Source organism: Littorina saxatilis, linkage group LG16, assembly GCF_037325665.1.
Source record: "Littorina saxatilis isolate snail1 linkage group LG16, US_GU_Lsax_2.0, whole genome shotgun sequence".
Taxonomy (NCBI): Eukaryota; Metazoa; Mollusca; class Gastropoda; order Littorinimorpha; family Littorinidae; genus Littorina; species Littorina saxatilis.
In genome coordinates, this window is record NC_090260.1 from 8,186,789 (window position 1) to 8,204,784 (window position 17,996).

The 17,996-nt window shown below is 44.4% G+C and overlaps 1 protein-coding gene and 1 non-coding gene across 2 annotated transcripts in view; one reads left to right on the top strand and one right to left on the bottom strand.

Moving 5' to 3' along the window:
• LOC138950303 (guanine nucleotide-binding protein G(q) subunit alpha) overlaps nt 1–16,056 on the top strand; it is a 31,636-nt gene extending 15,580 nt beyond the window's left edge. Inside the window, exons 4-8 of the mRNA XM_070322054.1 lie at nt 3,317–3,445; nt 8,557–8,686; nt 10,991–11,144; nt 14,790–14,897; nt 15,721–16,056. Coding sequence (XP_070178155.1) covers nt 3,317–3,445; nt 8,557–8,686; nt 10,991–11,144; nt 14,790–14,897; nt 15,721–15,803 — 604 coding nt within the window. The 3' untranslated portion in view covers nt 15,804–16,056. The remainder of the gene's footprint in view (nt 1–3,316; nt 3,446–8,556; nt 8,687–10,990; nt 11,145–14,789; nt 14,898–15,720) is intronic.
• Nucleotides 93–165, bottom strand: Trnat-ugu (transfer RNA threonine (anticodon UGU)). The gene has a single exon. It is a non-coding gene; the product is annotated as a tRNA-Thr (tRNA).
• Nucleotides 16,057–17,996: the final 1,940 nt, after the last annotated feature.

Sequence of the window (17,996 nt, forward strand, 5' to 3'; positions counted from 1 at the left end):
GAATGACCAAGGTCTTTTACGTGCCATTGTGATGACACGGGGGTGGGACATGGCTTCCGTCTCTGGGTCTGCACATTAAGTTGACCCGTGTCCGTCCCGGCCCGGATTCGAACCAGCGACCTTTCGATCACAAGTCCAGTGCTCTACCAACTGAGCTACCGGGCCCCCAATGTTTACAAGTTCTGCCCCCTATAAAGATAGTCAATTGTTTATAAGTTTTGCCCCAAAAGTAAGTCCCGTGTTTACAGATTCTGCCCCCAAAATAAGTCCAATGTTTACAAGTTGTTCCCCCAAAACTAAGTCCCTTGTTTACAGATTCTGCCCCCCCAAATTAGTCCTATGTTTACAAATTCAGCCAAAGAAGTAAGACCCATGGTTACAGATCCCAAAAATTAAGTCAAGTGTTTACAAATTCTACCTGAAAAGTAAGTCCAATGTTTACAGATACAGCCTGAAAAGTAAGTCCAATGTTTCAGTATTGGCGTTAACCGGTAATTACCAGTATTTTACCGGTTGAAATGAGGAAATACCGGGAAAAAATTGGCTGCCGGTATGACCTACCGGTTGATTTTTAGAACTACCGGGTTTTTTTCACTGGTAAAACAACAAAACCAGTACTCTGAGTTGGACCCTTACTGGTTCCAATGATCAGCCTACCGGTTTTTTTTCTGGACAGTTTGCATCATAAAAGTTTGTGTACCGGTTTGAAAAAATACTAGCGCCATCACTGATGTTTACAGATTCAGCCAAATAGTACGCCCCTTGCTTGCACATTCTGCCAGAAAGTCTCACACATATTCTACCAAACATTCAATCCCATAGTTAAGAATACTGCACAATGGTTCAGATTTTACAGACTTCAAGATTTGGTCAAATAGTAAGTTGCCAGTTTCTGCCAAATAATGTGTCCCCGGTACAAAGATTGTGCCAAATAATATGTCTCCGGTATACAGATTGTGTCAAATAATATGTCCCCGGTATACAGATTGTGTCAAATAATATGTCCCCGGTATACAGATTGTGTCAAATATGTCCCCGGTATACAGATTGTGTAAAAAAATATGTCCCCGGTATACAGATTGTGTCAAATAATATGTCCCCGGTATACAGATTGTGTCAAATAATATGTCCCCGGTATACAGATTGTGTTAAATATGTCCCTGGTATACAGATTGTGTCAAAAAATATGTCCCAGGTACACAGATTGTGTTAAATATGTCCCCGGTATACAGATTGTGTCAAAAAATGTGTCCCCGGTATACAGATTGTGTCAAATATGTCCCCGGTATACAGATTGTGTCAAAAAATGTGTCCCCGGTATACAGATTGTGTCAAATAATATGTCCCCGGTATACAGATTGTGTCAAATAATATGTCCCCGGTATACAGATTGTGTCAAATAATGTGTCCCCGGTATACAGATTGTGTCAAATAATATGTCCCCGGTATACAGATTGTGTCAAATAATGTGTCCCCCGTATACAGATTGTGTCAAATAATGTGTCCCCGGTATACAGATTGTGTCAAATAATATGTCCCCGGTATACAGATTGTGTCAAATAATATGTCCCCGGTATACAGATTGTGTCAAATAATATGTCCCCCGTATACAGATTGTGTCAAATAATATGTTCCCGGTAAACAGATTGTGTCAAATATGTTCCCAGTATACAGATTGTGTCAAATATGTTCCCAGCATACAGATTGTGTCAAATAATATGTCCCCGGTATACAGATTGTGTCAAATAATGTGATAATGTGTACCCGGTATACAGATTGTGTCAAATAATATGTCGCCAGTATACAGATTGTGTCAAATAATATGTCCCCGGTATACAGATTGTGTCAAATATGTTCCCAGTATACAGATTGTGTCAAATATGTTCCCAGCATACAGATTGTGTCAAATAATATGTCCCCGGTATACAGATTGTGTCAAATAATGTGATAATGTGTACCCGGTATACAGATTGTGTCAAATAATATGTCGCCAGTATACAGATTGTGTCAAATAATATGTCCCCGGTATACAGATTGTGTCAAAAAATATGTCCCTGGTATACAGATTGTGTCAAATAATGTCCCCAGTATACAGATTGTGTCAAATAATATGTCCCCAGTATACAGATTGTGTCAAAAAATATGTCCCCAGTATACAGATTGTGTCAAATAATGTCCCCAGTATACAGATTGTGTCAAATAATATGTCCCCGGTATACAGATTGTGTCAAATAATATGTACCCGGTATACAGATTGTGTCAAATAATATGGCCCCAGTATGCAGATTGTGTCAAATATGTCCCCAGTATACAGATTGTGTCAAATAATATGTCCCCAGTATACAGATTGTGTCAAATATGTCCCCAGTATACAGATTGTGTCAAATATGTCCCCAGTATACAGATTATGCCAAATAATATGTCCCCGGTGTCCCCGGTACCCTGGCCTTTCACGTTTTTGACTTTTTTTTGGTGGCAGCCCTGTACATGTATTTCTTGGTGATGGTCAGGATGTTTACAACCTTCAGGTTTACAACCTCCAGTGCTCTACCAACTGAGCTACCGGGGGGCCCGGTAGCTCAGTTGGTAGAGCACTGGACTTGTGATCGAAAGGTCGCAGGTTCGAATTCGGGCCGGGACGGACACGGGTCAACTTTATGTGCAGACCCAGAGACGGAAGCCATGTCCCACCCCCGTGTCATCACAATGGCACGTAAAAGACCTTGGTCATTCTGCCATAAGTGCAGGTGGCTGAATACACCTAAACACGCAGACACTTGGGTAGCGCGACTCCGTTGCTGCTAGCTTTCCACTGGGAGGAAGCGACCCGAATTTCCCAGCGATGGGACAATAAAGTAATGAAAATGAAAAAAAATGTTTTGTGGACTTCATGTCTGTAGAGGCTGTACGTACAGTGGGACCCCCTTTTTAAGACACCCCCTCCCCCCCCCCCCCCCATCACCCCCCCCATCACCCCCCCCAAATTTAATTTTAAGACTCCCTCCTTTTTAAGACCTTGTTTCTCAGACTTTCTGTTCATAACCTTTGTAAACTAACCCCCATTTTAAGACTCCCTCCTTTTTAAGACCATATTTTCTCAGATTTGTGGAGGTCTCCAAAGGGGGGTGCCATTGTACTATACTGGCGTGTAGTCAACGCTTGGTCACTTTATTCATATTGCAGCATCAAATTGAACAGTCACTGCTTTATTGTCTTCATCAAGTTGATGCTTTATCTACAGGTTTGGTGGACGTTGAAGTGCTCGCTGTCAACTGAAGACACTGTACTGACTTGCTTGCTTGTTTGTGTGTTACAGCTACTTAGACAGCGTTGACCGCATTTCGGAACCTTCATACCTGCCCTCGTTACAGGACATCCTACGAGTGAGAGTGCCCACCACAGGCATCATAGAGTACCCCTTTGACCTGGACAGTATAATATTTAGGTATGTATACCACAGGCATCATAGAGTACCCCTTTGACCTGGACAGTATAATATTTAGGTATGTATACCACAGGCATCATAGAGTACCCCTTTGACCTGGACAGTATAATATTTAGGTATGTATACCACAGGCATCATAGAGTACCCCTTTGACCTGGACAGTATAATATTTAGGTATGTATACCACAGGCATCATAGAGTACCCCTTTGACCTGGACAGTATAATATTTAGGTATGTATACCACAGGCATCATAGAGTACCCCTTTGACCTGGACAGTATAATATTTAGGTATGTATACCACAGGCATCATAGAGTACCCCTTTGACCTGGACAGTATAATATTTAGGTATGTATACCACAGGCATCATAGAGTACCCCTTTGACCTGGACAGTATAATATTTAGGTATGTATACCACAGGCATCATAGAGTACCCCTTTGACCTGGACAGTATAATATTTAGGTATGTATACCACAGGCATCATAGAGTACCCCTTTGACCTGGACAGTATAATATTTAGGTATGTATACCACAGGCATCATAGAGTACCCCTTTGACCTGGACAGTGTAATATTTAGGTATGTATACCACAGGTATCATAGTTTACCCCTTTTACCTGGACAGTATAATATTTAGGTACAGGGTGACCCCCAAAAAAGAGTACCCAAACAAAACGTCATAAATTGAACAAAAATAAAGCAATCTTCATAAAATGTGTGTACACAAGTAGCCTCCGCATGATTTGCACATAAAATGTTAGCGTTCTAGCTTGTCTTTCAGGAAAGTTATGCTCATTCTACAGAACATGCTCCAAATGGCCTCCGCGCCGCTGCAGGCAAACTTACTCGCCGCGCAAAGTTATCAATCACCCGCACACACTCCTGTTGCGAGATTCCGCGAATGGTTGTTGTGATGGCTCTTGAGTTCTGTGATTGTCTGTGGGTTGTTCCTGTAGACGTTGTCTTTCAGGAACCCCCAAAGATAGAAATCTGGGGGATTTAAATCCGGGGAAGGCCATTTGGAGCATGTTCTGTAGAATGAGCATAACTTTCCTGAAAGACAAGCTAGAACGCTAAAATGTTCTGTGCAAATCATGCAGAGGCTACTTGTGTGTGTAAATAAATTTTATGAAGATTGCTTTATTTTTGTTCAATTTATGACGTTTTGTTTGGGTACTCTTTTTTTTGGGTCACCCTGTATGTATACCACAGGTATCATAGTTTGCTCCTTTGAATGGACAGTATAATAGTTGTATAGGTTACAATACAATACAATACAATAACTTTATTAATCTCTAAAAGAGAAATTACATTGCTGAGCGTTTGTGTTACAACACGAGTGGTTTTTTATATGGCTTGTATTTCAGTCAAGACCCAGCGGATGAATATCATCGGGAGACACGAGCCTCTGGCGAGTGGCTCTCGATTGATATTCCCGCTGGGTCTTGACTGAAATACAAGCCATATAAAAAACCACGAGTGTTGTAATCTGTATATCCCATTCTACCATCAAACACAAAGTGTAGACTACTAGCGGCACTGTTGCGATCTGTGCAGGGTAAAACTGTTGCCAGCGAGACTTGGCCCTTTTGCAACCTTAAACTAAGTGACCGTCGCTGAAAAAATAAAACGAATGAGTGCATCGATAAGTACGCGGTAACACTACTTTCAGACCATTTAAAAGCTTTAAGTAAAGGTTCATAAGTTGCAAGAAAGTAATGAAGTCGAATAGAAATTAATTTAGTTGAAGCGCACAATTCTTTTGTTTTGCGTTTCAGGTCGGCAGAACGGGCGAAACGGGTTTGGGACCCATTTGGCTTACTCGATTCAGAATCGATTCCACGTTGTTTTTCTCGAACGTGTGTAATTAGGCTTATTGACAGAGAAGCAAATTTTAGGGAACAAATATGTAGGTTTAGATTTAACCATTTGCTCCCTATTTGAAATGTATCTACGTGATAAATTGTTTTGCGAGTGTATTTGCATGGATGAACATAAACTGGTATGGGCGTGAGGAAAACGCGACCGACACGTCTGTCACCGCCGATTGATTGCATTTTGAAGGAATATGACTGGATTACGGAAAAATATGTTGACTTACTGCAGAGCCAGGCAAAAGAGTAGACTTGCTCGCAAAACACGTGAAACAGCCGATGTTTGATAGCTGAAGGCGCACACCAAAACACACTACCGACAGATTCTCAAAAGTCGTCTGCTAACGATGCAAGGGGAGGGTACTCGTGTTTTTGTTTTGGTTCGCTAGCATCTGGTTATCTTGTAAGTTGAATGTTCGTTTTTTTCGACCTGCATTGCTTTCATAATGAAAGAAACTTTTGCTTATTGCATCTCATACATCAGATCAGTTCTGAGATTCATTTTTGCGTGCAACTGATATGGTTTTCTGAGCCGTGCAATACGATTTTAGAACTTCATACAAATGTGTCACATTGTTCGGCGCGAGGTCAAAGGTCGGGAGGAAAGTAGTCCTTTGCCCAAATCGGAATCTGCACTATCATATATTTTTTGGAGTCCATGATGTATTTATTGAGCTATAAAAATACAACATATATACCCATACTGAAGTAACAGAGACAAAGAAGGGAGGTCATGGGATATAGGTATGTATACCACAGCAGACCTGTTTACACTACACATTGAGCGTAGTAAACTACGAATTTGAATAATATACTACGCAACTACGCAAGTCTGTCGTTTTCTACGCAAACGGTATTTAAAAAAAATAAAAAATAAAAAAAATTCTTTTTTTTTCTTTTTCGTCTTTACACCTGTTCCTTGTCCCGTTGTGCTCTCACACCGCCCCGTCCTTGCACGCAAACGGTATTGTTTCGGCTACGCATATCACAATCCGTAATTTTCTTCATCTCCCTTGACCGATCCATTTTCCAATCCTTGTTTTCGGCCAGCAGTAGTTTGCTGGGTGCAGCGCGTAAAGCGCCCACGGGCGTTGTGTTGTTGATGAGCCGCAGGAAGCTTGTTAATGCCGAATAGGCTTCTCCAAGCAAATGCCGGGCACAACTGAAAGCGTTACTGCCAAACCATGCGGACGTTTCGACACAATGGCTGAACGCAGAGCACACGAAAGTGAAGATGAGAACTGTGAAGAAAATGACTCCGAAAGGCCACCGACCAAAAAGAAAAAGACGAGCAATGCGCCGAACCAAGTCTTTCTGCCAAAATATCATCAGGACTACCCATGCCTTGTCTTCGCGGAAAGGAAAACATCATGCTCATTGCACTGTCTGCAATTCCCATTTTTCCGTCAGTCAATCAATACATGTGGTAAAAAGTAGCAATCATTGTTCTTGTTGTTGTGATAGGTCGACGAGAAATTCTACACATTCAATTACAAAACTACACATTTGCCTCATTTTGCTCCCAGAAAATACACATGCAATGTTTTAGGGGTAAACAGGTCTGCCACAAGTATCATAGTTTTCCCCTTTGCGGCACTGAAAGTCGGCAACATGGGGCACTAGCCTTTGGCTTTCTTTCTTTATTTGGTGTTTAACGTTGTTTTCAACCACGAAGGTTATATCGCGACGAAGCCTTTGGCTAGTACTTCTCATAATTTACTAGCCTTTGGCTAGTACTTCTCATAATTTACTAGCCTTTGGCTAGTACTTCTCATAATTTACTAGCCAGAAAGCAAATGTTAGTCTTTTTTCTCGCCAAACCAACCATTTGTTTCAGCAACTTTACTCGCATTTGGCGAGTGGATTAACATTTCTACTCGCCATTTACATGGTTTTACTCGCTATGGCGAGTGGATTAACATTCCTACTCGCCATTTACATGGTTTTACTCGCTATGGCGAGTGGATTAACATTTCTACTCGCCATTTACATGGATTTACTGGCTATGGCGAGTAAAATACTCCCCATTTTCAGGTCTGCTTTGAATGGACAGTATGATATTTATTGTTTATACGTCATGTTAGATTTACTTCAGCGTTTTTGTGTGCTTTACTTTGTGGTCTGAGAGAGAGAGATAGTTACAACTGAAGCTTTACTTTGTGGTCTGAGAGAGAGAGAGATAGTTACAACTGAAGCTTTACTTTGTGGTCTGAGAGAGAGAGATAGTTACAACTGAAGCTTTGCTTTGTGGTCTGAGAGAGAGAGATAGTTACAACTGAAGCTTTGCTTTGTGGTCTGAGAGAGAGATAGTTACAACTGAAGCTTTACTTTGTGGTCTGAGAGAGAGATAGTTACAACTGAAGCTTTGCTTTGTGGTCTGAGAGAGAGATAGTTACAACTGAAGCTTTACTTTGTGGTCTGAGAGAGAGATAGTTACAACTGAAGCTTTGCTTTGTGGTCTGAGAGAGAGAGATAGTTACAACTGAAGCTTTGTGGTCTGAGAGAGAGAGATAGTTACAACTGAAGCTTTGTGGTCTGAGAGAGAGAGATAGTTACAACTGAAGCTTTACTTTGTGGTCTGAGAGAGAGATAGTTACAACTGAAGCTTTGCTTTGTGGTCTGAGAGAGAGATAGTTACAACTGAAGCTTTGTGGTCTGAGAGAGAGAGATAGTTACAACTGAAGCTTTGTGGTCTGAGAGAGAGAGATAGTTACAACTGAAACTTTGTGGTCTGAGAGAGAGAGATAGTTACAACTGAAGCTTTGTGGTCTGAGAGAGAGAGATAGTTACAACTGAAGCTTTGCTTGTTGTGCTCCATCATCAAATGGATTGTATGCAGTATTGTTATTTGTAATTCCCACAATACAGTTGTTTAAACCAAGTGAAGTGGAGACGGAATGAGGTAGAAAAGCATTTGATGCAGGACAAATGATAACATCCATCGCCACTCTCCTTCAACTGATGATTGTTCAGCCTTTCCTCAACTGGGCGAAGTGGACCACGCAAAGTAGGCTTCGCTAAGCTGGCCGCACAAAGCTTTAGCACTGAGTTTTGGGTGAAAAGACTTAGCAAAATCTTTGCGTAGTCGACTTCGTCCAATTAAGGACAGGCTTTTGACAAAGTGTTCCCAAAAGAGTTGATAGTGATCTCTGAATATTGTGAATAGGTCCATTCTTCAGGAGTTGACCAAAGTGTGGGATGTGTGTGAAACTTGAAGTGTGTTGTTTTTGTTTCAGAATGGTGGATGTAGGAGGTCAGAGGTCAGAGCGAAGGAAGTGGATTCACTGTTTTGAAAACGTCACATCCATCATGTTTCTAGTCGCCTTAAGTGAATACGATCAAGTATTGGTTGAGTCGGACAATGAGGTACGTATCTTTGCTCCACTCCTCTCTCCCCCTTGTGTGAATATTACAACACTAAGTACCTCCTTAACCCACTGGCTCTCAGAGCGCCAATGGGGTACGCTAGATAATCTCTATGGTAACGGCCACATCAATCATTTGAAAATCAACAGGCGCAATGGGGTACGCTAGATAATCTCTATGGTAACGGCCACATCAATCATTTGAAAATCAACAGGCGCAATGGGGTACGCTAGATAATCTCTATGGTAACGGCCACATCAATCATTTGAAAATCAACAGGCGCAATGGGGTACGCTAGATAATCTCTATGGTAACGGCCACATCAATCATTTGAAAATCAACAGGCGCAATGGGGTACGCTAGATAATCTCTATGGTAACGGCCACATCAATCATTTGAAAATCAACAGGCGCAATGGGGTACGCTAGATAATCTCTATGGTAACGGCCACATCAATCATTTGAAAATCAACAGGCGCAATGGGGTACGCTAGATAATCTCTATGGTAACGGCCACATCAATCATTTGAAAATCAACAGGCGCAATGGGGTGCGCTAGATAATCTCTATGGTAACGGCCACATCAATCATTTGAAAATCAACAGGGGCAATGGGGTACGCTAGATAATCTCTATGGTAACGGCCACATCAATCATTTGCCAAATCAACAGGCGCAATGGTCTGGTGGATAAGGCGTCAGCCACCCAAGCGGAACGTCGTGGTTCAAATCCCGCGTCTGGTGGGTTAAGGGTGGCGATTGTTCCGATCTCCTAGGTCAAGTTATATGCAGATCTGCTAGTGCCTTATCCATAGCTGCCAACCCTCCCGGATTTTCCGGGAATCTCCCGAAGTTTACAACTTCTCCCTGCTCATATTCAAGACTAAACGGTCCCCCTGGAACCCCTGGCTCCTGGATTTTGATTTCAGAAGGTCGGCAGCTATGCTTATCCCCCTTTGTGTGTACACCCAAACACAAGACCAAGTGTGTATGCAAAAGATCCTGTAATCCATGTAAGGTGGGTTACAGAAACACCAAAATGTCGAGCATGCTTCCCCCGGAAGTGAGGTACGGCGGGGTCAAAAACTCTCATACACGTAAAAACAAATGAAGTTTTAGCCCATGAACGAAAAAGAAGAGTCTGCAAAATCACTTTTCTCTCACGAACTGATCAAAGTAAGCCTTGCTGCATAAAATCGTTGGGTGAAATCTCATGGCAACTACAAAGGAGATAGCCTGCGTGGGAGGCCAAAGGTTAAAGATAACCTCGGCTGATGATAACTTGCTGGCGCATTTGTGGCCATTTGTGCGAAAAACAGTCAGTGTGGTCAAAACGCTTGTCATGTATATCACACGACTATTTATCAGTATCGGGACCCTTGGCTAGTTGTTGCATGCTTGTCGGAGCAAGAATGGGGCAGTGAGCTCTCGCTGCACATGAAGCATGCAATGTGTCGGCTCTGTCACTCAAGCGTGCAAAGAGGGCTGCCTGTTGATTTTATGGCTGAGATTCTAGTTTCGGCAACTTGGCATTTTGCAGCAATCCTAAAGAGACCTGGGAACAGTAAACAGGGAAAGAAACATTGGTTTTAAATGTATTTGTAAACTTAATTAACTGTGCCACGGACGCATGCAAAGCATGCTTGAATCGTCACTGTTCTAATGTTGTGTGGAGTACGCTCATTTTTCTTAAAATACACCAAGTTTGTTTGAGAATACTCCGAAAGCAAAACAGGGGTTCCCAGGTCTGCCTATAGTCGTCTTCTTCTTCGGCGTTTCAGAAATTCTGGTGATGTGTGAGCTTGTTTGCCCATTTGGGTTCCCCACACTAGACTGAGAGCATAGTCTGCTTCACTCCGCTTTCGTTGGGTAGGCATGCTGGGTATGTTCGTGTTTCCATAATCCACCGAACTCCGACATGGATTACAGGATCTTTTCCGTGCGCACTTGGTCTTGTGCTTGCGTGTACACACGAAGGGGGATAAGTCACTAGCAGGTCTGCACATAAGTTGACCTGGGAGATTGGAAAAATCTCCACTCTTAACCCACCAGGCGGCAGCGACCGGGATTTGAACTCGCGACCTCCTGACCTCACGACGTCTTACCACTGCGCCACTTCGCCTATAGTCAACTGTGAAAGTTGCTGAGTTTATTTGAAGCTATGTCTATAGTGCCCTGGTAGTGGTGTTTCATTGGGGGGATCAGATCTTAATGACATTCTGGGGCTGACGTTCTACCTGGGTGTTACCTGAGATTTGTTGTGGGCACAATTGGTGGCTGTATGACACTGTGTGACTGTGTGTGCAGAACCGGATGGAGGAGTCGAAAGCCTTGTTCCGAACAATCATCACGTACCCATGGTTCCAGAACTCCTCGGTCATCCTCTTCCTCAACAAGAAGGACTTACTGGAGGAGAAAATTATGCACTCGCATCTAGTAGACTACTTTCCAGAGTTTGATGGTGAGTCCTCTCTCTCTCTCTCTCTGTCTGTCTGTCTCTCTCTCTCTCTCTCTGTCTCTCTCTCTCTCTCTGTCTCTCTCTCTCTCTCTCTCTCTCTCTCTCTCTCTGTCTCTCTCTCTCTCTCTGTCTCTCTCTGTCTCTCTCTCTATTTCTCTCTCTCTCTCTCTCTCTCTGTCTCTCTCTCTCTCTCTATTTCTCTCTCTCTCTCTCTCTCTCTGTCTCTCTCTCTCTCTTTGCTCCGTCGCGATATAACCTTCGTGGTTGAAAACGACGTTAAACACCAAATAAAGAAAGCTTTCTTTGCTCATATGTTTTCTTGTTCTTTCTCTGTCTGTGTTTGTTTTACTACTAAGTTTGTGTGGCTCTTCGTTCTTCAGAAACCACCAGGCCACTGGAGTGTGATTTGATTGTTTTGTAAACTGTTTGTTGGTTACATGTTGAATTTAATCTTATAAATAGATGAACTGTTTTTTTGTTTCATTCTTTTTTCTCTCTCCCTTTTGCTATCCTGTCTATCTGAACCCTAAACTGAGCGTTTTACGTTTGGAGATTTTATTACAATTTATGAGTGAGGTGCGAAGCATGTGAGAGTGTGTGAGTACTTGTGTGTGAGGCGCGGTGCGAGTGAATTGTTTTATTTTCTCTAAGCCCGCGGTTTGCGCCCGCGACATATGGTAGTTTTATTTGTTGGTGTCTGTGAGAGGGGGGTGGAAAGGGGGCACAGGCCAGGAAGAATTCAAGTGATGCGCCAGGACAGAGGATAAAGTAAAGGTGTCTGTGAGAGGGGGGTGGAAAGGGGGCACAGGCCAGGAAGAATTCAAGTGATGCGCCAGGACAGAGGATAAAGTAAAGGTGTCTGTGAGAGGGGGGTGGAAAGGGGGCACAGGCCAGGAAGAATTCAAGTGATGCGCCAGGACAGAGGATAAAGTAAAGGTGTCTGTTCTACCACCATGCCAGATGGCAGTGTAGTTCTCTACGCAATGCACAGCACTAACACACACTCGTTTACTGACGTTCAAGTTATCAACTTCCAACACAACAGTCCTTGGAAAGTCACCTCGCTGATGTCAAACCAGCTGTTAACACTTTCTACCCCACCTATGTTGACCAAGTTTTTTTTTTAGCCGAGACCGGCTGTGCTGCAGCAGGTCACTCAGAATTGTAGTAACTGTGTATCAACACCCTGGAATGCTGGCGTTAGATTGACGTTACAGGAAGCGACTGAAGTGACTGTGTGTACGGATATAACCGTACCAGGTCAGATAGAGCCATATGAGTGGGTAAGGATATATCCGTACCTTGGAGACCAGTTAAAACACTTCTTCCAACTAAAGGTTCACTGTGAAAACACTTCTTCCAACTAAAGGTTCACTGTGAAAACACTTCTTCCAACTAAAAATTCAAATCAGTCTCCTGAAATATATACAGGGCTGACACTTACAACCGGAAATCCGGTTTTTGAAAACTTTAAAACCGAAAAATCCAGTCTCAACAAAAAAAAGAGAAAAATTCTGCTATAGTTTATTTACATGATTTGTTACTAGGAGAGGCTGTTCTTTGCCTCCACAAGTTACAAAAAAAGCCTCAGCTTCTGGGGGGCAGACTCCCCAGCGGGCTGTTGGCCCTGCACCCGACCAGGGGTCCAGCGGCCCCTGGCCTTTCAGGTTTTTGACTTTTTTTTGGTGGCAGCCCTGTAGATATGGTCAGCTAGAACGAAGGTTATGCCTTAAAAACTTGACTCTCTTCATCACTACGTCAGGACAGTCGCTGTTCAATCGCAAGTTGAACAAGAAAATCGGTTGATTCAAATCTACAGTGGCCCAAGTTGTGTTTGAATACAAGGAGTACTACACAGACACACTTTGTATGTGGGTTACATGTGTTGCAGAGTATTTGAAAGGGCGGTATTACAGTATATACAGAGGTACCTGTGGTCAAAGGATGTACACTTCGGACCAGCCGGAAGTGTCAGAAGATGGCAGGTGGCGTGTCTTGACAGGTACACCTGAGAAGGAATGATAGACAAAGAGACACTCAACACGAGGTGTTTTCTTTCAAGGTAGATGTCACATCACGGGTACCACTGTCTCCAAATTACTTTCTCGCGAAGGCGTAATGCTTAACACTGTCTACCCCACCTATGTTGACCAAGTTTTTTTTTCGCCAAGACCAGCTGTGCTGCAACAGGTCACTCAGAATTGTAGTAACTGTGTAGAAACTGTATCAACACGCTGGAATGCAGGCGTTAGATCGACGTTGAAGGAAGCGACTGAAGCTAACAGTCTGAGCTGATATATATCCGTACCTGGTCAGATAGAGCCGAATGAGTGGGTACGGATATATCCGTACCTGGGAGACAATGAGTTGAAGGAGTTTTAAGAAAGGGAGAGAGCAATGTTAGAACATTGGCAGGACCCGCTTCTCCCAGACAGCGTCGGCTCTCGCGCAGTGCATTTGCAGTGTGGCCGTTTACAGCATGCGGTGTGGCCGTTTACAGCATGCGGTGTGGCCGTTTACAGCATGCGGTGTGGCCGTTTACAGCATGCGAGTCAGCCGGCAATTGTCTCGTAATGGGTCATGAAGAACAAAGTGTACGATTGAATGGCGGCAGTGTGACTGCCCCGTAACATCCCTTCTGGTGACGTGAGAACAGCAAAACGATGCTCCATGTCGCTGCGTCCAACAGACCAGAGAGAGATGGCGGCCATCTGCCATCAACAACACAGTGCAAAATGCATGTGTCAGGGGAGATAATCGGGGCAGGGTCTGAAAGAGAGGAACCAGACTGTTGAAATCTTCACATGGCTACATGGCATTTCTTGTTAGCTTGCTATCTCATTTTCTGTCTTTGTGTGTGTGTGTGGTGTCACTGTGTGTGTGTGTGTGTGTGTGTGTGTGTGTGTGTGTGTGTGTGTGTGTGTGTGTGTGTGTGGTGTCACTGTGTGTGTGTGTGTGGTGTCACTGTGTGTGTGTGTGTGGTGTCACTGTGTGTGTGTGTGGTGTCACTGTGTGTGTGTGGTGTCACTGTGTGTGTGTGGTGTCACTGTGTGTGTGTGTGTGTGTGTGTGTGTGGTGTCACTGTGTGTGTGTGTGGTGTCACTGTGTGTGTGTGTGGTGTCACTGTGTGTGTGTGGTGTCACTGTGTGTGTGTGTGGTGTCACTGTGTGTGTGTGGTGTCACTGTGTGTGTGTGTGGTGTCACTGTGTGTGTGTGGTGTCACTGTGTGTGTGTGTGGTGTCACTGTGTGTGTGTGGTGTCACTGTGTGTGTGTGTGGTGTCACTGTGTGTGTGTGTGGTGTCACTGTGTGTGTGGTGTCACTGTGTGTGTGTGTGGTGTCACTGTGTGGTGTCACTGTGTGTGTGGGTGGTGTCACTGTGTGTGGTGTCACTGTGTGTGTGGGTGGTGTCACTGTGTGTGTGGGTGGTGTCACTGTGTGTGTGGTGTCACTGTGTGTGTGTGTGGTGTCACTGTGTGTGTGGTGTCACTGTGTGTGTGTGTGGTGTCACTGTGTGTGGTGTCACTGTGTGTGTGTGGTGTCACTGTGTGTGTGTGTAGTGTCACTGTGTGTGTGTGAGTATTTTGTCTTTGCATATTTGTTGTTGATGACACCTGTATTCTAACTGTGTTGTTGTTGGTGCCTACAGGTGTGAAAAAAGACGCGACCGCTGCCCGGGAGTTCATCCTCAAAATGTTTGTGGAGTTGAATCCAGACCCTGACAAGATCATCTATTCCCACTTCACGTGTGCTACAGGTAATGCCCCTTTCATTCTCAACACACCTCTATTCTCACTTCACGTGTGCTACAGGTAATGCCCCTTTCATTCTCAACACACCTCTATTCTCACTTCACGTGTGCTACAGGTAATGCCCCTTTCATTCTCAACACACCTCTATTCTCACTTGACGTGTGCTACAGGTAATGCCCCTTTCATTCTCAACACACCTCTATTCTCACTTCACGTGTGCTACAGGTAATGCCCCTTTCATTCTCAACACACCTCTATTCTCACTTCACGTGTGCTACAGGTAATGCCCCTTTCATTCTCAACACACCTGTCACCAGTGTTGACCTTGCAGTGTCAACAAGAAGCCACCATTTCAGTTTTCCCTTGCCCGGGTGTCCTGCAGCTAATGCAAACAGTTGTACAAAACAAACTTTTCTCACTCCTGTTATGGTCAGCCGTGAGCTAAATGCCGCACATCAGTACATGTGAATTATTGTATCTCCTGGTCCTGAGATTAATGAATACTGCCCAAAACGACATCTACCACAGCCCTGAAAGCGAGTAGAATCATGTAACTGGCGAGTAGAAATGTTCATCTTCTTGCCAAATGCGTGTAAGTTGCTGAAACAAAGTTTTGGTTTGGTTAGTGAAGTTTGCTCTCTGGCGAATACATTTTCAGAATCAATGGCCAAAGCCTAGTGCACCATTTTGTGGACTTTCAGGGCTGTACCATTGTGCAACTGAAATTATGCTTTGTGTTTGTTTCAGACACGGAGAACATCCGGTTTGTGTTTGCAGCAGTGAAAGACACCATCGTGCAACTGACTCTATGCTTTGTGTGTGTTTCAGACACGGAGAACATCCGGTTTGTGTTTGCAGCAGTGAAAGACACCATCCTGCAACTGAACCTGAAGGAGTACAACCTGGTGTGAGATGGGCCCGGGGGCTACCGCAGCAGCAGCATATTTTCCTCCGCAATTCATCGTCAATTTTGTGACAAAGTGTCCTTGACCTTCACGTTCATGCATTCACTGTGGATTGATAGCAGTAGGCCTCGGGGGCTGGCCGGGCCCCAACTCCCCCTCTCTCCCCGCCCCCCTCCTGTGCTGACGCAACAACGGTTTGCCGGATCAGCCGGGGCCCACGCCCGTCCTACCCCGTTACCCCCCCCCCCCCCCCCCCTCCCCCTCCCCCTTTCTCGCTAACTGACATTGACGATTCCTTGCTTGTCTTTGACTTGCCAGGTGACCTCTCTCCCCTGTCCTTGACCCCTCAACCTTTACTCTCCCTCTCCCCATCACAACCACCACCACCATGTGTGTGGCGTAGCTACGCCGCTGCTGTGCCGCGTGACAGTGGTGTTGTGTCGCTACTCCGTATGCGCAGTCTTCTTGTTTTCTACCTGCCATAACTGGTCCCCCCCCATCACTTTCTGACCATCACCCATTTTACTGAGACCCCCACCCCCCACCCCCCTCTCATTTAGCTTTTCAACACTCAGCCTCTTGCTAGCAGCCTGTGGTTCTGCTTGACGCAATCTTCTCTCTTTCCATATTGAGAGTCCCCCCCCTCACCCCTTCCTGTGTCACTGCACTTGCGGCACTGGTTTTGTCAAATCAAGCTGTGAAACTTAATTTCATTACCCATACCCTCTCCCTCTCCCTCCACTTCCCTCTCCCTCTCCCTCTCCTCTCCCCTCCCCTTCTCTTTGCCGGCCTCTGAAGACTTCGCCCCTCGACACCCCCCCACCCCCCATTTAGTTGTAGTGTGTATGTGTACGTACACGTGTGTATCTATCTCTTGGAGTACACGTGTGTATATATCTCTCGGGAGTACACGTGTTTATCCATCTCTTGGAGTACACATGTGTATCTCTCTCTTTTGGAGTACACGTGTGTATCTCTGTCTCGGAGTACACATCTATTTGGAGTACACGTGTGTATCTATTTGGAGTACGGTGCAATGTTGCCAAGAGCACACCGTGCGTTTTTCAACGCACAAGTCAACCTTGATGTCATCCTACGTCTACTACTACTACTACTACTACGTCATTGTTTTTTTCTGTTTGATTTGTTGTGATGTTGATTGCTTGCTAGGTGTGGGGTGGTGACAGCGCACCGGTCACTGGGCACCTGAGGTGCTGTCACCTTGACCCCTGACCTTACTACCCAGGCCAGGCCACAGCTCCCCTCGCACCCCCCACCCACCCACCCCAGCTACTTTCTGCCGCTGTCCACCGCTTTTCTTCAGTCTAGGCACAGATTGCTGTGTGGAACTGAGCGATGCTTTGTGGAAATCATGAACCGGGCACAGATTTTTGTCTGGAACTGTCCGATGCTTTGTGAAAATGATTATTGGTGTGCTTGTGGTGTCATTGGTTTGGCTGCTTGTCCAAGGCTTGTTAGCGTTTTCCTGCAGGTTTGGTTTTTACATGACTGGAGTGTCAAGTTTGCTTTGGTCATCTTGACCAGTGGGACCACGGGACCGCACATTGTGTTGAGCAACAGTGGATTGGACACCAGCATGAGCACTGTCCGTTTTACTGTCGTTTAGCAGTGGACAACAATTTTAAAGGAAAATAGTCAGTTGACCTTGTGTTTTTAGGATATCCAGATGAGATAATGACCATTTTGCATTGATGTGGTTGACTTGTGTATTTAAAATATTCTCGGAGCTGAGTAGGCAGGGGAGATAATCACAATTTTTGTATTGACGTGAGTAGCACTAGCAGGCCTAGGGGAGATAATCGCAATTTTGTATTGACTTGAGTAGTGGTCAGGGGAGATATTCGCAATTTTGCATTGACTTGAGTAGTGGTCAGGGGAGGTAATCACAATATTGCCTTGACTAGAGTGAAGAACAGCACTGAGACTAACTTGTTTTACACAGTGACTGCCCAAACTGAAAAAAAAAGTGATTGTACACTTCAAAATCAAACCATGTATATTGCAGCAAGTGAATGTAAACTATATTTTAGTCGGTTGGTATTGCATATTAATGAGTGGGACGCACTAATTTGTTAAGAAGGATAGTCAGTTGACTGAACTTGATTTCTCTCTCTCTAAATGCACATGGTTCTTGTTTGTGTGTGTGCAATATTTCTGAAAGTGTTGATAGTAGGATCT